Here is a 27863-nt window from a genome sequence, read left to right as displayed (position 1 = left end):
CAAAATGCCACAAAATGCTATACCTCCACGTAGTTTCATAATCCTTCTTAAAGTCAAATAATACAAACACTTCAAAAAAGCTTCTCTGTTCAATGATTCAAGCTGAATTAGGTGGTCCACGGTGGAGCACTGTCGTCGGAACCCATACTAGGTTGGTAAAATGAGGTTGTTTGATTCGAGGAACCTAGTAATACGAGTATTAACCATCCCCTCTAAGTTTGAAGTAATCTTGGGTTCCTTCCCTAGCTTAGAGAAAGGGAGAAATAGTCCAGCGCCAAGCATCAGAAAGAGCATACACTCGCTAGATTTGGTTAAAAACAACCGCAAGAATAGCAAAAGAGGCAGAGAGCGATGACACAGCATCTTATAGCGAATATTTTAAGGTCTGACAGATGTACTACCAGACCAATGGAAAACAAGCTTTAGTTCCACCACTGTAAAGGGATGATTACAGTCATGAAAACGATCAGCCCAAAAGGAAAGATGCTATTGTTCTGCCAGAGTATTGATGGTTAACCACGTGGAGGACGAAGCAGAAGTGCTTGATGGATGAGAATAGCTTTTGCCAAGAGTACTGGCGATACTTTGGGTAACAGCAATTTCCTGGCCATTGGAGAGAAATATCAAAAGGGGATGGAAGTATACTGCCAACTCATCTTTCAAATCTTATCCTATATGACTCTGGAACTTGTGGTACAAAAGATGCTGGTTATAAACTTAATCCAAGATTCCTTCTGGCTTTGACATCTGACCTGCCGAGCATGTACAAAGGCCTGCTGAAATGCGATGCTGTTTGAAAGTGTAGGGTAACTTCTGTATCATTTGGCAGACAGGATTCCACCATGAACGAGAATACCATGGAAACTTGTTAAGGTTTTAGGAATAGGCTGAGCATTTTGCTGGAAAACATAGTCTGATGCTGCTGCCACAGAGTCATCTAACAATGGTTTACTGATAATGGGAAGATCTAGTTCCGAGAAAGAAGTGAAAGTGGGTTAGTTGATCTGCAGAGTCCAGTTTTCACCAAGGCACGCGAGTTGGGTGGTATCGACTATAGCCAATCTTCCTCAAAATGTTATGAAAAGAAACACTGCCTCGTGGGTCACTGTCAACCCACCAAAAGAAGTGAGAGAAAAGTGAAGAGGAGCAGAGAGAGAGATCAATAGCAATATACGACTGACTATGTGCATGAAAATAAGTAAAAGAACCAGTACTGAAGAAAGAAATGTTGTGATCCGAGAGCATACACTCTACAGAATGATCCCTACCATCAATATAAACACCACCCCAGAGGGGATTATGTCCATTAAAATCTCTCCGGATTAAAACGGGAGATGGCAACTGTTCAATGAAAGCATCAAGGTCTGACTGATCATACGTCTCTCCAGGAGACAGGTTGAGAGAACAAACGGTGATGGTACAACCCAAAGAAACATGAATGGCTTTGGCTTCCAAAGGTGTATTAAGTGGCAAATATAGGGTGGACAGATGCTGGTCGACCAGCAGTGCCACATCTCCATACATTTATCAATCACACAACCTCATTGTGGTATAAATAAAAGTGCCAAAAGTGTCTATACTGACAGGTTCCAAAAACATTTCCTGTAAGGAAAGACACACAGAATGACAAGAATCAATCACATATTTAATGTAATCTATATTCGAACTGAACCTTGACAATTCCACTGCATTAATATCACCATTTGTATTTAAGTGAAGAACTGGGTTTAGAACCCTTTGGTTTATGACAACGTTGTTTCTCTTTATTATAAGAAGGTCTATCGACCCTCAAAAATCCTGCTCTGGGTTAAATGGGCAGGTATCTGTCGGTGGACGAATATTCAAGTGACTAAGGGTGTGAATGAATAATCATTCTGCATTTCGGGGCTAAAGAAGAAGATGGACCCAAGGAAATGCCAAAAGCTGGAGCTCAAGAAAGTGTATCCATGAGGCCGTTGGAAGAAATGGTTAGGGGCAGATATAGGGGTTAACATTGGCGAAAGACTCTTTACATGGTTTAAAAACGATTCTGTCAGAGGTAGAGATCTGCCTGCATTCCTACTGGTGGAATGGAGTGTAGCAGTTTATATCCGAGATGGAGAAGAATCAATAACTTCCGAGCCCCTGGGTAAGATATACTGTTTACAGTCTTCGCATCTTGCATCTGTTTCTCCTCTACTCGCTTGGGACAAGATCAAAAGTATAAGAGGTAAGAATCACTACAGTTAACACAATCGTAGTCGTCGTGGTCTTTGCCACCACAACAGTAATATGTTAAATAACCACGACATTATGTCTTCAAGTAACAGAACCGCTCACACTGGAAACATCTGAGATGTTATTTCAACGTATCTTCAGATAACCTGCCTTGACTGTGGCAAGAGGACATGGTGATGTAAACATCAATATGAAAACATTAGTAGTCTTCATAATTCCATCTTTGCGAGTGGAGATTTGGTCCACCACAGAAACGCCTTGGGAGTAAAGTAAGACTATTAGGCCTGTAATTACTAATTACTAGGGCAACTTCTATTGCCTCCATTGAAGACAGGAGTGAGGTTTGTTATTATCCAACTTGTTGGTACTTATCCACTGTTCAAGGAGTTATAAAAAATTGTCTTTCAAAACCCTTGAGGAAATATCTAGCCCTGGAGTCTTCCTCTTCTTCAAACTTCCCAATTTTATTTTAAGAAGCTCAATAATTTATGCAACTGTTTTGTTCAACTTTGTTTTCACCTACGAATTGCTCAAAATGAGAAAATACTGTTAAAATCTTCATTAGTAAAAATTGAAAAAAAAGCATAATTTAATAGCGTATCCAATTTATAATCATCAGATACAAGCGTTTCTTTATATCTTTCAAGGTCCAACACCCATCCTAACATTTTATTTTCTCTGAACATAATTTAAAAAGTTCTTACTGTTAATTTGTATGCTTTCAGTCAAATATTTTGATGCATCTTTTTTTTTGGATGTCCTAATTTTCTGTTTAACCAACTTTCTTTATCTTCTATATTACCAGTCAATTTAAATTTCATAATTTTTGTATTCGTTTCTTTAATTTTATCTCTTGTACCCTTTGTGAGTCATCCTGGTTTTTACTTGCAGCTATCCTTTTCTTTATGTAAGGAATATTTATTTATTTTGATTGTTGAAAATTATTTCTTTAAAAAGTTTACATATTTGCTTAATGTCTTCAAATAACTCTGCTGTCCAATTCACAACATATAATAATTGTTGCATCCCTTCAAAATTTGTTTTGAAATTTGAAATAAAAATGTCATTATTCCTGATTTCTACATGCAGCAAAACATCAAACTTAATACAGCAATTATAATTTGTACCCCAATGTTCCCTAATTCCCACACTTTCATCAGTTTTTGTATTAGAAATTAACAATAAATCTGAAATATCATTATTTCTGGTAGGTTCATTGACCAATTGGTGAAGAAATCCATCATGAACAGTTTCTGGAAACATTCATCCTCATGGTTTGATATTAGCATTTCCCAATCAATATGTCAAATTAAAATCACCCATAATTATAACTTCATCAATAGATGAAATCTTAATATCACTCTAGTGTTTCTCACTAATTTTATCAGTGTAATCTGGTAGCCTGTAACAAATTCCTAATAAGAGCTTTTCCCATTGACATGTCTTAACAGAAACCTAAATGGATTCAATCTTCTTGCTATTATCCTTAACATTTTCAAACTTCAAATTCATGCAACTCACACTTTACATACAGAGCCCCTCCTCCCCCTCTTTTTACTAGTTTGTTCCTATTAAATAATTTATAACCATGTATTTTTAAAAAAAATTCTGTCATGAAAATCATCTACATTTGACTATATTTCAGTTATTTCCATTATATCAAAATCTTTTCTTACCAGTGCCCTAAAGTCACTTATTTCATTTTTTATACTTTTATCATTAGAATAGTAACACTTAAGCCTATTCTTGTAACCATTTTAATACTGATTTTCTATGCTAAGCTTATCTATGCATCTGAATTTTGTTTCATTTAGCTTATCTTTGCCCTCACCACTATCTAATTCTAGTTTCAAACTTGCCACACCTTTTTCTACTTAAGTGTAAACCATTAAGTTTTGAGTGGGTGACCTATAGTAGAAATTGTTATATGCTTTTCAGGGGTACTCACTTAACTTACAAAGAATATAAAGTTTTGAAAAAGCTAGCTGAAGAATAAGAAATTTATTTCTGTAAAACTTTTTTTCAAACGGTGAGACATACTCAAGTACAACAATTATCACATTTCACTGCTAGTGATCAAATGTTGTACTGGAACAAATTCATTATCCCACAGATAGCTGAATGAAAACTTTAGGAATTAGTAAACATATTCAAACCTGTCTCCACACATTTGTTTAGAAATGTGGGATTTTATCCTAATTGCTTTGCACTTGGCACCTAATTAACTAAACCAAAATTCTATAGTTCTGCCTTTAAATTAATTGTAGGTGTGAGCTCACATACTATTGGTTATTGCTTGAACTATTTTTAAATTCTAGTTCTTTCTTGTAACTATGTTTGTGGTACTTATGACACAAGGTCTTTTTGATAGGTCCAGTCCTAGGTGTTTTGTTAAACCTCTTTTTTGTGGACATATGTGCCCCTGCAATCCACAGTTATTTGATTTGTCTGAAGTACAAAGTTACACAATTGGCTATCTGTGCTATATCCACCACAGGTGTTAAATCCTGAATTATGATCTTGTAAGTCTGCAGTTAAATCATCCAACTTATATAACTTGTTTAGGTTCTTTTTTAAGGCAGGATCTAGCAATACGTAGGCTCCTCAGTGGCACAGTGGTATGTCTGCACCTCATACTTAGAAACTGGGTTTCAATGCTTGTGGTGGGCAGAACAGATTGTTCCTTGTGTAGGTTTGTGCTTAATAACCAACAATAACAACAGCAATATGTAGATGAAAACTGCATTACAAAATCTTAACATTTTCTGTTTCATTCTGCTGTACCAAACTCATTTTACTAAATGGCCAGTTTGTCAGATTTTTATTTTAACCAGTGAATTTATCTGGAGATGCTTAGTCTCATATGCTTTATTTTCCTCAACTTCTCTGTGTGTTTGCCTAACCAAGTTGTAAATTAAACCTTTTTAATAATTAGATTTTCGTGCATCATTAATTTATTTGGTTGTGCATAAGCTTGTCTTAACGTGTTTTATAATTCTTGTACCTTAAGTTCAAATGCTCCGACAGATTCACTTTCTTTGTTGAGTCAGCATACCTATTTATTTCATTATCATATTATGCATTTCTTGTCTTCTGTATTCCAAAATTGTAGAATAGTCTTAGTTCATCTACTTTGATGTTTATTTTGATAAACTGATTAATTACTCAACACTAACTGAGATTGACTATCACTGTCACATTATAACATCTTTATAACTGAAATGATGGGCATGTTTGATAAAGACTTCAATTCTGTAACCTGCCAGTTGCCTAAAACACTAGGCCTACTTGTTGCAAAACGAAAATAGAAATCATTCCACCTTGAAAAACTTTTATTAGTTTGACAGTTATGTAAGAAACAACCTTCTATGAACTTATTCGGGGATTACCAAATATCAGCTTATTGTAGTCATACATATTTTGTATGAAATTAAGTTGAGGTGGTATATTTGCTGATATTCCAATGAATTATCTTTAATGCGGCTAGAATTTTATTGAAAATGTGTTGGATATAAATTTCAAAATTGGTCAAATGATATTATCTGTTCTTCTCCCCCACCTTCTCTCATGAATGGATTTTAGTTGACCAAATAAACGGTATGGGTTTATGATAGACGTTAATGTCAATACTTTTTACCATTAAACATAGCATAAAATGTGATTGTCCATTGCAAAATATTAGTAGACTAAAAACATAAGTTATATTATGCACACTTTCATCCTCAGCAAACTTTCTATTAACTGTGTTTGCATATATATGAAATGAAAAACCTGCAATTTTACTTCATAGCAATTTTGAGAACAAACAAACAAACACATTTTGAAGTAAATTTTGTTATCCATAAAATATTTGCATTAACTTCTTATTGAACACATACATCACATTTATATAAACAATATATTCACTACATAACAACAGGATATTTGTATCCTTGCTATCAATAATTTGCTGGAGCCAGTGTTAGATATACATGACTGCTTAAGTTGAATGTGAGTGTTAAATTTATTTGCGTCTAAAAGCAATAGTTTATCACAGGTATGTTTATGTAACCGTGTACGAACCATACATTATGTAGTTTCATTGGTGAGATTTGGTGCTTGTATTATTGCATGATATTACTAGCATCTTTTAATTTTTCTTTTTATTTGATCAAGTATTATTATCTCATAATATCTTACAAGTGTAAAAAAAAAATATAGGCTTCCACCAGGCTGTAAATATGCATACAAAATGTAAACCAAAAAGGTAAGATAAATTTTGTGAGAGAAATAGTAAAATAGATCTAGACTGTGTGTTTGCAATTTTAGCCATAAGAGCATACAGTGGCAATTTCTAAAATGAAATTATTGTATTGTAACAACAGAGTAGAGAAGAATAATTTTTCTTGTCAATTGAGTTTTAAAGTAATTGAATAAACCTGTATGTACTTTTGAAGGAAAGAAGACATTACTTGATGCTCTGGATACAACTGTGTAATGAACATTTGTACATACGTTTGCTTTAATATATGATTTTAAACAACGTGGACTCTGTGCTGTTTGTTTATTGTTGAAATTTACTGCCAACAAATCACAGATAATAACTGTTAAGGATCCTGCCCAAACATACGTAAAAACCTGACAGTTGAATTAGTGCTAACAAATAATTATTCAGAATTCCCTGTAAACATTTTGAAAAACAGTTCCTGAATATTCACTCAGTGTTGTTCAGAGATGAAACAGAATAACCCAACCACTAGGAACAAGCAGGAATCTGAACTCAATATTTTAGGATTGTTAATAAAAAACTGTCACACTTTAAAAAAACAATAGAGTCTGTTTCAGTTCTTCTATTTTCTCCATATAAATTCTACAGATTTGTCTAACAATTACTCAAAAATTACATGTTCATGTACTTTGTTGATGCAAGTTTTTTTTTTTGATATATTATATTCACACATATATGTAGCTTTGCCAGTTAATATGTTTTTAATGTTATACCTTCAAAGCATTTATTTCTCTATAACTATACAATTGCCAATTACAATAACCTACAAAATTGTGTGAATAGATTATGCTTCATCTAACTTAATAGTCACATTGGGATCCTTTTCAGTACCTTCTAGAACTGCAGCTTTTTGTAAACCACCTTGAATCTGTCTGTAGTAGAAACGATCTTTAGACCATTTATATCTGCAATAAGACCTAAAAACGTACATTAAAATCAACTAAGTTAATTTAAAACATGTTAATTTGCAAGAATTTCAATCCTTCAATACTTAGTTTTACCATTTCTAACAGAATAAATTAAAATTTGAGTTACAAAAATGTCTTCAAAAGTTGTAAAAATAAAAATGTTGAATAGGTTACTTTTTCTGACCTTGTAATTGTTCATTCAAATGAAATATGTTCAAAATACTAGCCCAACTTCTGTAAAATGAAAGCCTTTTAAAATTTAAAACCATATTTTTAAATATTTTTCTGAGTTTAGTTTCACAGAAGACCAAGGAATACATAGTACTGTCCATTTTTCTTGACATTCAAAAACAGAAAAAAGTAACTTACAATATTTATGAAAAATAGAAGGGAGAAAAACATAAAACAGTATTTCAAACAATAACACTTAACTTACACAACTTATGGTTGTACATTGTTTTTCCATATGTGATCAAGAGATATAATATTGCTGATATGAAAAATGAAGGTAAAAAGGTTCTGATGCTATGTTAGAAACCAATGTTAAAGAAAAATGAGGTATTGAATATTATACAGCTGACTTAAAGTTTCAGAAATTAATGATACATTACTTGTAATGACTTTTTGGGATACTAAACAAAAAAATATATATTTTCAAAAAAGGCTTTGAAGTAAAACATACCAGTATACCAAAGTTATTGTAATAAAAGAGTAAAAACCAAAGTCTGCTGAACGCTTCACTCGACCTAAAAGAATCAAGCATAAAGAAAGAGAAATATTACAAAAAATTGAGTAAAAACTACAACTCTTAACAAAAACCTTCACTGACATACACTGACCCAATCATTAAAATGGGAGGAAGTTAAACTCCTTTATAACCAACAACTTAATAATTTAAATTTTAATTCACTTTTAATTTTTGAGAATAAAGAATATTTTCATTTTTTTACAGGCTATATAAAGATTTAAAACAAAACAAACATAAAGACCTGTTGTTAACTCTCTGTATGTGGAAAGGTCAGAGTTTGCATGTGACAACCTTTTTACATGGTTATATTCAACATTTCTTGGTATTGAAAAGTACTCTCTAATTCAAATTTTAATGTTATATAAGTTTCAATTTCTCAATTTCAAAATAATGTATTTAAATAAATTCCCAAGCTTCATTTCTCTGTATCATATGATACTTCTTTGTTCTGAATTGCCCATATTAGATTCTTAATCTATATCTTCTATGTTTGACATAAATCATACACTTATAAGAACACAACGTACACTTGTAACTACCAATCTTTTCCCTTTACTGATGTGTAAACCAGAAAGTCAAATCTGCATGCAGCACCCTTGAACCACATATTGTCTTTAAAAAAAAACAAAAAAACAAATAACACACACAATAGAAAGGGTATTACCAAATCCTCTACAAGCCTGTCTAGTTCTGATAACATTTTAAATTATCTAGTTTTAATGTTGTTATCAGTGAGGTCACCTCCACTAGTTAATGAAATTATTTCAAACTATTTATAACTCAGTTATAAAGCAGTTACATTACATCAGTTTTAGGCCATTGTAATTTTTTGTATGTTATTACTTTCTGTTCTAAATTAGTTATTTGAAATAAATATAAATTATATAAAGTACTCTCAGAAATACTACCAAAAAAGTAATGTTAACGTTTGTGAAACTTCGAGAACAAAAGCTTGAATAAATACAAGGCCCATAAACAAGTATTCAATATATTATTCTTTGTGTATGTATTTTACTTTCATAATAAAAGTACCTAATATATTAAAATTAAAAATTACTAGGTTAAATAACAAAAACTGATCATAATAGATCTTGCACACTGTGAGAGAAGTATGGTTATAGATGGATGGAGTATGCTGGTAATTTGATCCTTTGTTTAAAAAAAACAACTGCCCCACTAAAATAAATTGCTAAGGTAAATTTGTTTTAAAGTGAAGGTTTCAATGTCAATCAAATAGACCAAGCCATTACATAGTGTTTGAATATAAAAAATAATGGATAAAACATTACGTTTCACATTAAAACGTTTGGCAAGCCCATGCCCATAATGTGGTTTGAATTTTCTGTTAGAAATGTGAAAGAAATGAACAAAATCAATAGCCAAAGCCTAATTCACAGATGATGATCTATTCGTTGATTTGTTATCTAACCTTACATATATTGCTAATATTTGTAGCAGAACATTGTTTAATTTTTATAAGAAAACAAACTCAAAGCAGCATCAAATTGCTCAAGTGTTTTCACACTTCAAGATACAACTGAACTTTTGCAAACTGATTGATGGTTCTGGCTATGAACCTAAATTATCTAACAATAATTTTGAGAGTGATAGGACTAAAAAAAAAAAAAGAGTATGCACCTAAAAGGTCAGAATGAATTTAAGATATTTTAAAGGCTATGCAATTTAAATATAAAAACTGTAAGTCGAAAAAAAAATTTTTATTCTTAACATGGAAACCATTTTGCAATTGGACTGACTCGGAAAGTTAATTTAAAATAACCTGTTTTGTGTAAAAAAGATTTATATTGTTTACTAAAAGACTGCCAATTTCTTGAAAATACACTATATTAAAAGTTATAATATATATAGTTTCATGGACACATGGTGGTTACAAGGTTGGTAAAAATGACCAAGTCCACTTATGGAGAGTTACGAAGCAACTTATTATTTGTTGAAAAGTGCAAAAATTACCTTAAAATTACCTTTACGGTATAAATCTCTAGAGTCTTAACATAAAACATTTCTTACTTTCATAACTACTCTTCACACAGGCAATCTTAATGAGTTAAGAATAAAAGTATTTGAAAATATAAATACATATCAGCTCTTTCAACCTAAGTATCTTTTACTATTTATAATAGAAAGTTTTAGTGTCTCACAATCAAAATTTTATTAGGCTACTTTTTATTTATATTTAATCACTTAGTATAGCATAAAATCTTAGCTAATAATCCATATGTGAACAGTATATAAGTTTAAAGTTTCTAATTCTACAAGAAAATGTAATTATACATAGATGCATACTGTAATGAGCTTAAAGTAATTTAAGATAAATGAATGTAGCATCATATTACAATTTGAAGTTATTCTAGCAATAATAGCTTGAATTAGAAAAGAAACTATAACAGATAACATATAACGTTAAATGAAAGAAAGAACGTTTGAAATGCATTTTGAAAGAAATATGAGATTTTTGAGATGATAAAAAGTATTTTTAATCTTAACAAGAAAATAACTTTGCACATGGACTATTCAAAACAAATACTCAACATATTAATGAACAAATCTTTATTTAAGTGTTTTAAAAATACTTTACAAAAACAAGATTTTTTTTATGTGAAATACTTATAAAATTAACTGAAAGACTGCCAAATTTTGTGAAGGTATGCACTCTATATTAAAAGTTAGAAGCATTAAATCTATAAAGACTTTAAACAAATACGAAGAGGTCAAGTGGTTAGTCAAATTGACCAAGTCTATGCTGAAAAAGTTAGAAAGTAGATACTGAAAAAAAAAAAAAAAATCTCAAGTACTATACTCAAGTGGAGTTATTTTGTTATCTTAAAACCCCTGGCTACCAACTGGTTAGTTCTGGCACGCATTATTCACTTGCTCAGAGTTTATAGCTGCAATACTATGAACTACTAAGAAAAGTTTTTAACCAATTTGTAATTTATTTAGAAAAACAAAATAGTTTAGGAACACTCTACTTTAGTAACTGATATATATTTTTAAAGTGACACTTGATAGCTACATGAATTTTTTTGTACAATCAAATTTGTGAGACTTAATGAAGCTTATAGAAGAATGGCTATTCAATGAATACTAGAAATCCTTCTTTTGTATATATTTTTTTAAGAAAACTAAATAAAATGTAAAAAATTCTAAACTTAAGAAAACTTAGATGTAACATTTTCAAACAATATAACAGATTTGTAAGGTAAAAATACATTTTTCTAAATCCATTTTGACTTTCATTTGTATTATATTTCATTAAATGATATTGTAAAGATTTTAGTCACCAATACAGAATTTTTCTCAATACACACAGTTTGCATTACTTATAGTACGCCATCAATCCTACTGCTTCTATGGCACCCAACAAGGTCAATATGAAAGAGCTACAAAATAACTCACTAGTTGCCAGGAAAGTTCCCAATCCAATTCCAAGTCCGCTTAATATTCCTGTCATGAAAGAACTCTTGAAACATGGTATTTCTTCTACATTTCTTCCAAAGAATATAAACTGTAATAAATGATTTTAAATCAGAACACTCTGACTATAAGTAACATGAAAAAAATATATACATTTTATTAAATTGTAAAAAATTTACCAAATTCACTATTCATTTCATTTCAAAGTAATAGTTACAGAAAAAACTTGACATTCATTATATAGCATTATACTCTTTCTATTAATTTTTTTATGATGTGACAAAAAACAATAATTTGCTTTCGTTCTAATTACTTGCTCGGAAACAGATCAGTTATGATTTTATAAGGTTTTACACAAAACTGAATTAATCTACTTGCCCATCACACAATTTTCTTTAATAAGCATTATTATATTCATGTAAATTCTTGTACTGAGACTAGGACTGGGTGATTAGTGTAATTAGCTGGTCATTTATCATCTAATGGCCAGCTTGTTTTGGTTTATTTTATTGACACTTCATTTAATACGACAAAAGATTTTAAGTAAATAATTTAGGATTAAGCTTCATTTTAAATTCCAACAATTGTATATGAAAAAATATCATGTATTTATATACTTACATATGTACAATGCAGCACTAAATCTCTAACAAACTGAAAATTCAACCAACACCATTCTATGAATTTTTTCAACAAATTTCATATGACTAATAGGACTGGATAAACCAATTCTTTGTTAAAAATATTTGTCTGTAGATTTCAAGTGATAAAATTAGTAAAGATTCTTGTCAAATAAATAATATATATCATTCAGTTAAAATAAATTTATATCAATTCTAGAAAATAACAGAGAGAGTATTATTTATTATTTGGTATGAAAACTTGCAACTGTACTGGATTGTCTCAATGCAAAAACTAAAGTATCAGAGAAATTATTAACACCATCGTAACAAGTAAGCATCTTTAAGCACAGACATTCTATTTTCACCATCAATATGAAAAACTTAAAAGGAAAAGATTACACAATTTTAAATTTTAATTTCTATGTGTCATGTAACAGGTCTGCACTCTGAATTCTCCCTAAAACAGTTTTCAGTGCTTAAGCATTTAAAAACAAAAGTGAGGGATGACAATAATTTTCTACATGCCAATGTGAGTAATTTTAAACTGTTATATTCCACACTACCTGCACATAGTAGTTTAGTTTATGAGAAAATTGTAAATATATTTTCCTGAGTAACTTAGATGTTTATATAAAAATTCTCTTAACTGGCTTAAGATTATCTAATCACTTACCTTTAGTATGCAAACTTATTGTTTTATCACTCAAGACAATGTACAACTGTTGATATGTTTTTTTTAGGTTTTCTAGGTTTATTTGATTTGTTTAATTCTTTCTATTTGAATAAAGTTTCTTTGTACAGACATTGCTTTAATGTCAAATACAAAAGTGTATTTTTGTGCACACAATGTATTTCAGTAAACATTCAGATAATTACCTATGCTCATGCATATTTGTAGAAGACTCGAGCATAATATTTGTGTCCTATGCTCAAAGTATATTTTGCAAAATTTTATTATATCACATAATTCTACAGAATAATTAGCAAAAAGCAGTCAGTATAATACAACATGAATGCATTCAATTCATAATATTTGCATATCACAAGTTTCATAGTATAGTTAATTGGTTATTAATTTGAAGTGTGACATTTAGTTATCAATGATATGTATATATGTATATAAATATATACAAACAGTTGCAAAATTAGCATGATGTCTATCAATGGAATGCATGGTATTTTGATTATCACAATTCATTTATGAACACTTTACTATGCATTCACCAGTTACCATGTACACTGTGTGTGTGTCTAAATATACACACATATGAATCATGCATTGGCACAGAATGTCATTTTGAATATTTAATTGGTGACTTACTGACAAACTTACACAAAATAATTTCTGTACAAATATAATTGTACAGACATATGCCCACATATCCTTATTTGTATTGGTTTTGATGCATACAAATGCAGTTATTAATCTCATGTTATATCATTCAAAGAAAGCTATTTATTGTTATTTTACTCTTGCCACATACATATGTGTTTTTTCTACTATAAAGCAGTTGTTAAACTGTTATTATTCTATGTATGTACTATTACAATACAATGCACTCCCAGACTTACCAAATTTTAAACAAGGTTTAAGATTTTTTTTTACATTTATGTAAGTCAGCTATTTTGGAATAGTGTAAGCAATGTTTTTTTTTTTTCAGTTTTTATTACAATAGCAGCAGATAACACTCCAAGACCATACAAGAAAATGGTTTTGGCTAGACAACATTAAGAAAAAGTGCAATTACTTATAAATACCATATTAAAATCAATTAATAATTACCACTATTAATATCATGGAATTTTTTAGCAATTACCAGCTGTATTAAAAACCTAAAGTGAAATATATACCTACAATAAAGCTTAGTTCTAAAGAGACACATGTTGAATGTAATAATTTTTTCTGTAGCTTTATGCACATAATATTTCTAAAATTATCCACAACTCAACATGTTGCCAATATTTTTATCTAATTTCTTCTAGATAAATAAATTCTCCAAAGAAGCATACAATTGTATAGGTAATTTTAACAATAGGGCTAGTAGCATCAGTTCAATTGGTGCCATGTGCAGAAATAACTACCACTTCAGTCACAGTGAACCTGTCAGTATTGACATCACAATGTGCAGAGTTAAAAAACAAAACAAAAACATTAGCAGCAAAAAAGCCAAACTTTCCAGGAAAGTTAGAGAACTCTCTTCACGTGGGTTGAATATAACTGTGTGAAATGAATGATATAATTTGCCATGTGGGTCATTCCATGCTAATTCACCCTGAAAAAAGAACTTTTTTCCACTTCATGTCACAAAATTTTCTTGAAAAATTTGAGTAAAAACTTCATTTTGGTTTATTCAGTCATGCAAAATCCTAAAACTGTACTGCATGGCTGTGATGTTTTGGATTAATTTTACCTCTTATACCCTTTGTTAGACAACTAGATTTTTTACTTACAGCCAACAGTTTCTTTCTATAAGAAATATGTTTATCTTGAATATTTAAGAATATAACTTTAAACGTTTTCCACACTGATCAGTGTCTTCAAGTAACCCAGCTGGCCAATACACAACAGATAATGCTTGTTGCATCAATTCAAAATTTGCTTCTTTGAAATCTGAAACAAAAACTGAAAGTTAGCATTTTCCTAAATTGAAAATGTATTTCCAATAATACTTAGCTCCAGTGACACTTATAACTATGACTTGACTGCAAGGGGGTTTTGTTATCCATCTGAATATTCCTTTGATTTTTTCTCATTCATTCCAGTCTTTTGTACCCCACTCATATGCTCTTGGTGATATTTCTCTCATGATACTCTCCACCTATGTCATTGCACCCTCTATCCTGGTAGTGCATATAAGCACCTCATTCAGATTATTTTACCACTTTTTTGAGACAGGCACCATCCATGTCCCTAATACAGCACTCAGGGCTTACCTTTGCTGACACTTATAGCTAGAATCCCACACTGAGAAATTGGAGGGGCCAATGAGGGCATTATCTATAAAGAAAGCATCTGCATAAATCATGGGTATACCAAGATAAGATTGGTACCTAAGTAGGGAAACTGCACTGCATCCAGCAGAGGTATGTTCTTCACCCTGAACTTAATTCCTGTATCAAGGATGGAACTGTACTGTATGTGAGTGATCATTATTGTAGGACAGCCTCAACCAAATAGCTGAGGTTCCACTACTTCAGACTGGAATTAAGGGATATTGGTACCTATATCTTACATTTGTGGCTAAGGCAATTGGACCACAATGATACAAATATGTATACATACTATTGACTGAATCCCAATCTATAGCTGCAGAGTAATGCATTCCAAACCATAGAAATCACAATGAAAAAGTAAACCAAACATAAATGGGCAAACCTTCTCCACATGAAAAAAGCCCCAAGCTCAGAATGACAGGATCACGTATGGTATACTCAACTAAAGAACAGAACTCATCTGATCTGAAATTATGAACATTTATTCTCAATCCCCAACAGAGTGAGTAAGGAACACTTCAATTACTTCCAAACTTATGGAAAGGATGTGAAACAACTGTGTTCAATCAAGTATCCAGAAGATAGTGGGCCCCCATCCATGAAGAATGTACTAAACTGATATTGATAAAAAAGAAGGGCCATGTACACCTCATCTGGATACTGCAAAGAGTTAAATATGAACTAGTATTACAATTTGAATTCTGTGTAGCCAGGTGTTGCTCCTACCTTCATCTGGATGTGCACAAGTTCACTCTAGCACTCTGGAGGAAAAGCCTGTCTACCAACCCAGTGACTTGAAACTGGGTGTGGTAATGACTCTCTAACTCTACTAGTAGAATCTGGGGATAATGCACACTGGGGAGTCCTTATGAACCATGCTCTGGATACAGTGCAATAGGTAAACTGAATACCCTAAATTTTTAAAAGTAAACTAAATTATTCAGTCTGAAGATGAGCAGGAACTACTTTAGTTTTACTCATAATAGTCTATAAATGGCAGTCCAGCAAAGTATTGTAACACCACCTGGTGAGGTCCTAAGTAGTTTCATAGGACACCTTTTTCCTACAGAGTCTGTTGTGATTGGTAGGAATTATAATGAAACAGTGATTGTCAGTGTGAAATTGGTTTAACAAAAGTTAACCTGCCTGAGGAACACTTGCCACACACCTCTCTAGAAAAAAAAAAAAAAATGGTTAAGATAGCTACAGATCAGGCAAATAATGTGAAATAAAGGTATTGGGAGAGGTCCACACACCAGTCTTCACAGTGACCACCAGTGGGTAATTTGACTGGGCTACTAAGTATCTCTAAAGGTATAAATACAGACAACAAAACCTTCAAGATCAAAATCTGATTAGAAACAAGAAAGAGAGAGCAGATGAATCAGGGAAAAAGAATGAGCCCTTTTCCCATCTTAGTGTTGGTTGAGGGTGAAAAGAATTGGGCTGAGGATACAGGGAAAAGGAGAAAGAGAGCTATGGACAAACAGAACATTCACTTTGATCTGTAGGTTAATAGCCATGAAGAATAAGCCTGCAGCTAAAGGGTATACATGGCACATAAGAGTCAGGTCACAAACACATGCAGAAAAAGCAAACACTTAACACTATCTGGTAGATGACTGAAATTATCATTTTAGGATAAATTATTATCCAATAATGTGAGGAACCTGAAGAGTACTGGTGACTCAAGAAATATATAGTTGTGATAATTGGTCAGCAGTCATTAAGGCAGCCATAAATAAGGCTATGGAAAATACAAAAACCTCTCTTAAAGAGCCAAGTCAGAAAATGAATTGTAGCTGACACAACTGAATGAAAATGGTTAAAATTCTTCTGAATACAATATTGCCAATGTGCATGTCATTACCAATGATAAAATTGCCTTTTGGATAAAACAGATACTGAGACAGATATATGCCAACCTAAGAAATTAAACCCAATGCTGTATGAAATACAGCACAACCTCTACGCAAGAAACTTGAGTTTCTGATTAGCCAAGTGTATCATATCAGATTGTGGCTACCTTCACAGCGAGAGCACAAAAACAAGTGGAAGAACTGGACACACTGGAAGAGACTTCAGATGCACAAACCAGGTGTAGCAGCCAATCTGATGCTACCAACAGGCTCTGATAATGGGTTGGAATAAATCATATTTCACACCCTGAGTAATGTATGAAGTGAAAATAAGGTTTAGAGTAGTATTCTTATCCTACCTAAATGGAAAGCATATTTTTCCAAAGCTAAAAAATAAAGTACTGAAAAGCATATTGCCATTAGACTGGTGATCCAATGAGAGTTGCAAAACAAGAGCCAATCCAACATAACCTTGTGAGGCAGCATCTATTATGTATGATTCATACAATGTACTTGCTACCAAAGTTATCACTCACAGAGTAGGGTAAGCTAGTAGGGAAATAGGACTAATCCTGAAAAAGGAGGTCCAAAATTCAAAATTAAGAAACCCTACACCAAATTCCAAAACACACCATGGAATAATTAGAGTAAAGCTTGACAATTTACCCCTTAAAAAACCTAGACCATGATGCATTGCCTGTTGAAGAGCAAGAAGGATGAAAACATTATGTAGGGCATCCTGTCATCTATGCATAAACTCTGGAATTCCTGATTATTGGTATATGCACCCTGTCCGTGAAGCAAGGCATTTATGAAGAGAATAGAACTCTGGCTATGGTGGCAGTAGAGGAATACAAATTGTAGTAGTGTCCGAAGTTATCAACCCAACAAGCTTAAAGAATGATTCTGACTAAATAAACTGGAGAAAAAAGTAAAATGTGTGTGATCATTGGTTACTTAAAGACCAATAAAAGAATCACTCATGTTATCATCCCAAAGACACAAAATATTTGGATGGTTTCTCAGAAGAGCAAGAACCATCCCTGCAGTGGAAGAAAGAGAGGTAAGATTGTGACATTCTATTCTATAGCATTGATCAGGATGGGAAAGCGCTGAGCCTGACAAAGAGATGAGATGAAAAATACAAAATGCCCAGACTGATGATATATTGAATTGAAGCAAGATTATATGTTGCACTATTGAAAGGAAAGCCTGCCTTGGTTGTATCTATAGAATCAAGATGTAAAAGACTAATAACTGATGAGGTGGTGGCAGTAGTAACCATGGAATAGAGTGTGCACAATTTGTATTGGAAAGAAGGGGGTGAAAAAAACAAAACAAAAAAAAAACCTCTAAAATACAGCAGAATCCATGTGAAGCTTATGTGAGTCCAAAGTATGTGCCACAAATGGGACTCTGCTGCAAATAAGAAGCCAATTATAAACAAGTTGTAACTCTACAATACCAGTGAAAAAAATGAACACAAATTGAGAAATAAATGACTTGTTAATCTTGAAGAATCTAAGTACTGACATAGAAAAGGAAAATCAAAGACTGGACACCCATCAACAGTCTGCATAGGTCCAACAACTAACAGGAAAAAACCTTAGTGGTGATAGAATAAATCATGAATTTCCAACAAGGAAAAGTAAGTTGTGAGCTCAAAAGCCCAAAACATCACACACTCAAAGAACCGACAGAAGAAAAAGAAATCAAAGGCAGCTTATCCCAAAGTAGCCTCCTTTTCTCTTCATTTGGTCATTAAAGGATGGTGCAGATTACAGCTGATTGGAACAGTATTTTGTGAGTTAAAGTAAGTTGTTTGTTTGAACAAAGCAGCTTCCAGCCATCTGCCACATTCCCCTAGGGAATTGAGCCCCAGACTCTGGTGCTGCAAGTCTCAAACTGACTACTGTTCCACAAAGGTGCATGAAAATCAACCAGACTTCATCTCCCTATGAATAAGGTCACTAGAAGTCTTATCTGATTGTTGTACACCTCTAAATATCAGAGGTGAGAAAAGCGAAACCCAATTGACCTCTGTGCTGGAAATCATAATCAAGGAATTCATACCATTATCAGTTTCTCAATTGGAAGAAATATTTTTTTGGTATTTTTTATTTTATTTTTTGAATTATTATTATGAAACTTAATTAGACAACACAACAACACTGAAAGTATCTCCAAATTATCATAATGCTTGGAAATCATTTAGTGAATAAAAGTGATAAAATCATCTGAATGAGGTGTTTATATACAGTACCAGGAGAAAGGGCACATTGACATAGGTGGAGAGTATTATTAGACAAATATTGTCAAGGGCAACTAAACAGGGTATAAAATACTGGAGCAGACAAAGTCAGACAAATGCTTAGATGGGCAAAGACGAGACCATGGTGGTTGAGTAATATCCATAAGTATCAATGGAGATAAATGTGTTATGGAATATCATTACTTTTGATCTCCATGCACAGCAAAACATTAAACCTAATACAACAACGATCACTTGCTTCCAGATATTCTCCAATATATTAGAAGTTAATAACAAATCTAAAATAGTATCGTTTATAGTGGACTCCTTGAGGGTATAGAAAGCCATCCAGAACAGTTTCCAAAATATTATTATTATGTAAGACTTTTAATATTAAATACATTTATTGGATTAGTCTTTCTTCTTCATATGACATTTATTTCAATTCATTTAAGTTTAAAAAGGTTGTATCTTTCATGTTTTAACAATGATGAAATAGATAATTATAGACCTCATTATTGTCACAAATGAGGTAAAGTTAAAAATGTAGTCATACAAAGACACTTGAACATTAGTTATTATAAAAAAAATAAGTGGATAAATACTTGTCTTAAAAAGACCACAAAATTCATATAGAAAATGAAGAATGCAGAGACTTGTACAAACAACTAGAAAAATAAAAATAAGTCATTGTTAAGGTCAAGAAAAATTAGGAATACCTGTTGATTCAAAATATCAATTAGGTTTAAAGGTCTCTAAAGGTTCAATGTTTACATCACTTGCAAAAAAAAAAAATCAAAAATAAACTGATTCTTTAAGGCAAATTAAGTAAACTTTATCACTCAAGAAAATAGGGTTAAAGTGCCAAACAATGTTTGTTTTATCATGTTTCAAACATTGAAGACTAAGAAGATTTCCATGTTTACCAATTTCTTTAAAGATGGAAGAAATTTATGTTTAAATTTTATTCAATTTCATGAGCTCACCGATCTTGATAAGCCTGGAACTTTGGTATCTGAAAAAGATTTTGAAACTTGTTGACAGATTTTAGTTAGAATAGAATCTGCAAAGTTTTGTAATTTAATTCTTAGTATGGTTTGAAAAAAAAGATTTTCTAGCTTCACCATACAGTTGGCATTTTTTTATTAGATTTATTATTTTTAATAGAAATATGCTGTTTGCCTGACTTTTCAGGAAGTGTATAATAGTGTCTTATATGAAAGTGACTAGTAATTTAAATGCTGTAGAACTGGTAGAAATGTCATGATCAATGACAAACGAGCATTTTTGTGGTTGGGCAAATCTTACTGATGGATGATCCTATGGCCTGTTTTAGGACATACCTTATTTGTTATCCATTTAAATTATTTAGTATTTTAGAATGTGATAAAATCTTTTAATGATTGTAAAATTTTAATAAGTTTTGGTTATGTCAAAAATGCTTCTCTCACACACAAGGGCCTCAACAGTTCAAGTGTTGAAAATGTAAAGTAGTATGCACTTCAGGTTTAAAATATTTATTTGTTTGTAAAATAAAGACTGGATGTCACAGCTGTAATGAAAAATTGGCATAGAAATATTGCTGTTTGCACAACAGATTTTTAAATTTAATTTTTTAGAAGATGAGAGTTATTGTACTTTCTAAAATTGTAGCCTTTTCAGAGAGTGTGCAAGCACTTTATAAACAGGGATATTTACAGAATACTAAATCCTCCATAAAAGCATAAGATTTCACAGACAGTTTTAACAGCATTTATAAACCTAGTAAAATCAGTTAAATCAGTTGTTATGAGCAGAATCAACTTCTATGTCAACACTCATGAGCCCACCAATCTGAGGCAGAAACAACATGAACTTTAGTAATGATAAACCCATCAATACTGGTGCTATGTACAGAAACAACAGTGACAGCGAACCTGTCAGTTTCAAGATCATAATGTGAAGAATTAAAATCCACAGTAGTGACAAAAACATTATCAGAAAAAAAAGCCAAACTTTCCAGGAAAATTGGAGAATTCTCTTCCCATAGGTTGAATATAGATGTGAAATAAATGATAATTTGCCACATATGAACATGGTCTATGTAAAGTAATCATTTACTTCCAAACATTGCATTCCTCAGTTTTTACATTTCCATGATTTTAGAAAGGGTAAGGATGGTGTACAAAAGCATGACAGAAGTCAGAATCATGGAGAATGCATGACTATAAAACTGAATATCAAAACACAAGATGTAACAGCAAGGTATGTTAGCATTTCAATGTTGGAAGGCAAACAAGAGAGCACTTCCACTAACAATTGTAAGTAAAATGAATTTTTCCAATACAAGAAGCTATTATGAATGTAGTGAACTAGTGAACCATAGAAATATAGTTGTTGGTACTACAGAATTTTAACCCTTAAACAGTGGGAAGTTGTGGGTAGCAGCTCTTCACAGATGCATAAAATTAGGAAAAAAATATTTCTTAAAGATAATCTTCAGCATTTTCATTAGGAAGTTTGAACAAAATATGAAAGAAAATAAAAGCAAATTAAAGACTTATTTATTATGAATTCAAATGCTTTTTAGGGTACGAAAATCATGAAAACATTTTCTAATGCACAATACTACTCTACATTCTTTGCACCAGGCAGTCACCATCTTTCACTTCTTTTCTTTTCTTGTTGTAGGTATACATATGTGAAACTGCCTTTGTCCACTTTTTCTAGCTCCTGAGGATGGAATACTTTCTAGAAAGTGCCAAGAAAATGCTTGTTTTCCAACATGTCTATCTTGTTACCTTTCCATACCTTTCCAATAATTGGTATATTACATTGTAACTAAACTGCTTCATTGATGGCTTCTTACCATTTTTTACTAGATACACGTTATAATAATTCAAAATTGAGATATCAATTAGGTGAAAAAAGAGCTTCTCATTCCACTTTCCACATTAATGAAAGCAATCGGTTTGTCCAATTTGCATGTCACTTTTGTCAACTAGCCTCATGTTGGTAGTATAATCTAAAACCATTTCAGGTTTGGTAACTGGCCATTTAGTTTTGTAGTCATTTTTTCCCCTGTATTCCATTTTACCTTTATGTACTGTACTAAGCAAAGTAATAGGAAGTTTGTCTTTCTATTAAAGTGCTAATATATTCCCTTGCTTCTTGGTTTCAACATCTCCCTTCTTCAGAAATACAAATTTAGGCACATTCTTCCAATTGGTTCTAAATGTATCACACAAACCAGTCTTATTTTCAAGGAGAAAGTTGCATAATCCTATACTTGTATAATAGTTATATACTATTATATAATAGTATATAATATATGACTTTCTCCAAGGTAGTCTTGATCAACTGCTTGAAAACTGATCTTGACATTCCTAATCTGGGATCTCTGTGAACATCTATATCACTTACAGAATAAATAATAAAATCTTTTACAATTCTTGTCTCACAATCACATAATACAAAGATCTTTATTCCAAATCTATGTCACTTGCTAGAATGTATTGCTTGAAAACATTATGACCCTTGAAAAGAATCAAAGATTCATCAATAATTACTTTTTGAAATGGAGAAAAAGATTCCTTTGTTTTATTCTTCACAATTGTAGACACTTCTCAAACTTTCCATAATTGATCATTTGCATTTGGTTCTTCATTATTTGCAAAGTGTCAACATCTAAAAATTTCCCTGAATCGACCTTGAGTAATATATTTTGGAAAAAAACTGAAGTTCCTATAAGGGGATCATTCTTACAATAATCAGCCAACATGTGCCTTTTTTACATGTGGCATAAACATCACCAGAGCAAAAGAGGTGTACATTTCCTCAATAATTGTATCTTATCATTTCTTACTTCATGAAGTAGAGAAAGTATTACTTTCACTTTCTTCAGAATCCAAGGATTTATAAAACTCATAACATCTGTTTCTTTCTCACACAATATTACTCATTATACTTTGATTAAATCTAGCACTAAAAAATTCATATCCTTTAGATTCATCTGTAAGCTTAAATTTATCCATGAGTCCAGCTTTTCTAACATCAAAAGAATGAATAAATGAATCAAAATTGTGACACCTTACCCATTGAGAACCAATGAATTCTGATTCATCATCTAAATTACATTCTCAGCTTGAAACAATTGAATTTGATGATGATAAAAAATCTGAAAAGTTTTCTTTTTTATTGGAATAATTATCATGCACTAATACTTCAATTTCATCTTTTGATGAAAAACATTTTCACTTAGGGTGTGAGTAGGTTGCCAACTAATGTTTTTAGCCTGTACTGATGATTTCACTTTGTGCTTAGTACAGCTATCACGATTTGATAATGGCTGCCTTTTAAAGGTTAAATTTAACTTTTAAGAATATGAAAATTATTGTACTTTCTAAAATTGTAGTCTTTTCAGAAAGTGTGCAAGCACTCTACAAATAGTGATGTTATGGACTTTTGTACTAAAGCAATAACAAAGTCATCAGGATTTTCTTCTCTACAGGTCATTGGAAGCTTGTTATGAAGAGCTACCTAGCATAGTCACACTATTTCCAGTGTGTATACCATTTTTCAGCATTCCAGAGCATCCCAAAGTTGAAAACTGGCAAACAAACAAAATTAAGATTTCTTACTTTGCAACTATAATTTTACCATCATCTGATGGGGCAAAACCATCTTTATGATCTTAGACTAATATTTTATTATTATTATATACAAAATTTAAGAAAAAAAATCAGAATTCTACTGCAAACAGATCACCCTTTTAATTAAGCTTTCTTATAAAATATAATTTTCCTATCACAAATGTATGTTACCAGCCAATAACAGATAAACATTACGTTACTGTAACATGTAAACGCACAATAATTTGTACATTATACAACTCATAAAGCAGAGGAGTAAACTAAAAATACAAGCAAAAATACATGTAATCAGAGGCTAGATACAAAGAGCTACCAAGCATAGCATATATGTTACTTTTCAGCTATTCAGAGTGTCAAAAGCCAAAAACTGGCAAATAAACAAAACCAAGGTTTCTTATTTTTGTTCATCATCATCTCTTTGTTTTTCAATAAGCCTAATACTTACATAGTTTAAGTTGTAACTATTATTATCATGTGATACAGCAAAATCCTTGACTATTTATTTTATTATTATACTATGCAAAATTTATAAAGCTTTAGAATATGTTTTATAACTTAGAAACCCTTGTATGTCATTTTATATGAAAGGTAAAGAAATAAGCATAAGGAAACAAAATTATTGCTAAATTATAAGTCTGTGTTGATCTGGCTACTGAGCTTTAAAAACAGGAAATAAACAAGATAGGAATGGAAGTGAACACATTACTTGATTGGTTTATGAGCATTCAGTAGACTAAGTTATCTCAGCTTTATATGGTGAATAAAACCCCTATATTTCTGGCCTTCTCACTGGCAAAACAAGTAGAACCAGAAGTTCCAACAGTAAAATGTTACTCTATACTCTATTGTAAAATAATTATAAAAGTAGTATTTTAAAGTTAACTAAAGAAATGATATAATGATGAAAGCTGAGGCTCTGTTCAAATACCCAGTTTTCAACAGATAGAATAGGAAAGCCAGTAGTATCAGGAATTATTCTCCATCTTCCATGAAAAATAAAGAAGCTTTATCTGCTATGTAATCATTAGCTGATCAAATGATATGTCCATTTCCAACCCTGTCTTGTTTTGCTCATTTTTTTCAATTTCAGTAGCCAACCCAACATAGTGAAGGAAATAAAGACAGGCTGCTAACATATTAGTGGTACCAGAGTAAATCTCAGTCATTTAACTTTCTAACCCTTGGTACTAGTATCACTAATACTAGTAACTAGTGAAAAATGTATTTTGCATAACTTTTAGGACTGTTTAGTGATTCAAGGATTAACAAAAAATTTGGTTTATTAACTGATAGTAGTTATATTACTATTATTACTTACTACAAATAATATTACTCATTATTAGTAAATTTACTAAACGTAGAAACATGTTAGTCACTCTACCGACAATACAAGAGTACAAACAGTAGTAAGTACTGCATTAGATGAGGGAAAAGTTTTGGAAAGCCTGCTCATAGATTTTTTGTGAAATCATTTAACAAAGTTTAGAATTTTATTGAACAGTTAACATGGTTTCACTAATGGAAAATGTCACATTAAAAATCTTTTGACATTCTTTGAAAAGGTTATTACTATGTAGATAAGGATTAAAGTGTAGATTTGGTGTACTAGTTTTTTTCAGAAAGCATTTGACAAGGTGCTACGTAAAAAGCTTGTAAAGAAATTTATGTCTATAGGGGTGAGGCATAAGTTAATTAACTGGATAGAAAAGTGGCTGGTTAGGAAAAAGCAGAGAGTTGTTACAAATGAAGTTCAACCATGAATCAATGTCACAAGTGGGATATCTCGTGGATCAGTCTTAGGACCTTTGCTCTTTCTGATTTATGTCAATGACATAGTGAAGGAATAGTCAATAAACTACTTAATGTTCACCTGATGCTATTACAATCTTGGGTATTGCTAGCTGTAAAGATGATGCTGTTGCTTTACAAAAAAAAGATTTCGAGTCATTTATTGAGTTAGGCAAATAAATGCAAGATGTGTTTTAATTACAATAAATGCAAGAAAATGAATATGGATTATCATAATCTGAACGGGAATAACCTTAACGATGCCATAAAGCAGAAAGTTTGGCATAATAGTCAATCAGTCTCTAAAGCCATCCAAGCAGTGTGCTGTTCCTAGTGGTAGGGCAAATAGGATTTTAGGTTGTATCTACAAAAGTATTGAATACAAGTCTAAAGAAGTTATAATTTTATTGAAATGTCACTGTTTAAGCCACAATTGGAATAGTGTTCAGTTTTGAGCTCCTTACCTTAAGAGAGGGAGAGAGAATGATTATTAAAATGGTGCCTAAGATAAAAGTATTGTTATATGAGGAAAAGCTGAAATCTTTCAAATGTTTTTTCTTCAGAAACGAATAACAAGGGGATATCAGATTGAGGTGTTTAAGATTGTAAAGGGAATTGATAGTGTGAATGCATCATCTTTTTTTCATATTTAATAGTGATAATAGTAGCACTAAGGGTACAACTGTAAATCACTGCAGGGTGAGACTAGAAGTGATCTTCAGATAAGACAGTTTAATTTTTCTGAAATGGTGGTTAGCCTTTGAAATGGGTTTCTTTCAGACATTCAGAAAAAGCTTGATAAGTGTATGAATGATATGAGATGGCTTTAAGGTTTTGAAATTAATTTAGAGTCTAGAGGACCAGCTGTGAAGGGCCATCACGCCATATACTATCCCACAACTTTATGCTATTAGTAACTTTATTACTAGAAATTTCTAGCTTCTATAATCATGTTGAAAAGTTTGTGTATTATATTTATATTAATACAAAAGTATAATTATTTAAGAACTTGCTTTTCTTTCTTTTTCGCTACTCATTTCACCAGTTGATAAACTTTAATATCACACACATGCTCACACTATCACAAAATATATGCATCACGAGCACCATCTATAAATTACAACAAATTAGTTTGATGCTTTAAAGGAAATTGATAATAGAGAGCACTTTTTTACTTTTAAAACATTCACTGAGATATTTGTTCAATGGTCTTATCGCACTTCATAAGCCTTAAATATGATTACAGTAGTTTTTACAAAACAATGTTTTATCTCATCGTACTATATTATTCAGAAGAAAAACAATAATATATTTCAAAGACAAAAATAGAAAGGTATGAAACCCAATTTGAAAGATATTTTAAAGGAATTATGGGCAAAATGTGTATGTTTATTGTGCATATTAGCGCAAAGTTATGCTTGTTTGCGTTAGCCCTCCTCTCTAATTTATCAGTGTAAGACTAGAGGGAAGGCAGCTAGTCATCACAACCCACCAACAACTTTTGGGCTACTCTTTTATCAACATTATAACGCCCCCACGGCTGAAAGGGCGAGCATATTTGGCATGACTGGGATTCGAACCCGCGACCCTCGGATTATGAGTCGAGGTCCTTAACCACCTGATCATGACAAGCCATACAAAGTTATGCAAGAACTACTTACATTAACCATCCCTATTTTTGAACTTATTGATTAGCCAACAACACCCACCGCCAACGCTTAGGCTATATTTGTTTGATCAAAAAATGAAATTTGGCTGTCACACTTAAATGACGCCTACAATCACCATGTGTAGAGCGTGTTGTTTTTGTTTCAGCAACGAGTCGTGAACCACGAATATTTTATATTTTGCTTTACAGCCTACCATACTGGCTCTTCGCTACGTACAGCTCTTACCTATATCAACTAAATGTTAGGAATTCAAAACACACATAAAATATTACAAAAAAAGCATAGTATTGTAAGGAGCGAACTGGACTAAAAAATTCTACCGAAAAAAAAAAGCTCGTGCTGGGTGCCACAAATTTCTTATAGAAATAATAGAAATACAGGTCTGAGAAGCTTGTATAATTTAATGTTGAAACATCATCTAACCTATATAAAAGCTAGTGAACCCGACATCGTGAGGTAATTAGGGCGCTTG

At 31.9% G+C, this 27863-nt stretch overlaps 1 protein-coding gene across 1 annotated transcript; it reads right to left on the bottom strand.

Annotated features, from left to right (window-relative positions):
* Window positions 1-5534: 5534 nt before the first annotated feature.
* Window positions 5535-26852, bottom strand: l(3)87Df (cytochrome c oxidase assembly factor COX20 lethal (3) 87Df). Its single transcript, XM_076456517.1, has 4 exons — window positions 26735-26852; window positions 11558-11666; window positions 8075-8138; window positions 5535-7401 (listed from the first exon to the last, which is right to left on the bottom strand). Exons 1-4 carry the CDS (start codon window positions 26756-26758, stop codon window positions 7269-7271), a joined length of 330 nt encoding a protein of 109 aa, XP_076312632.1. The 5' UTR covers window positions 26759-26852; the 3' UTR covers window positions 5535-7268.
* Window positions 26853-27863: the final 1011 nt, after the last annotated feature.

Source organism: Tachypleus tridentatus, chromosome 9 (genome assembly GCF_004210375.1).
Source record: "Tachypleus tridentatus isolate NWPU-2018 chromosome 9, ASM421037v1, whole genome shotgun sequence".
NCBI classification, from domain to species: domain Eukaryota; kingdom Metazoa; phylum Arthropoda; class Merostomata; order Xiphosura; family Limulidae; genus Tachypleus; species Tachypleus tridentatus.
This window is presented reverse-complemented; position numbering and strand designations above follow the sequence as displayed.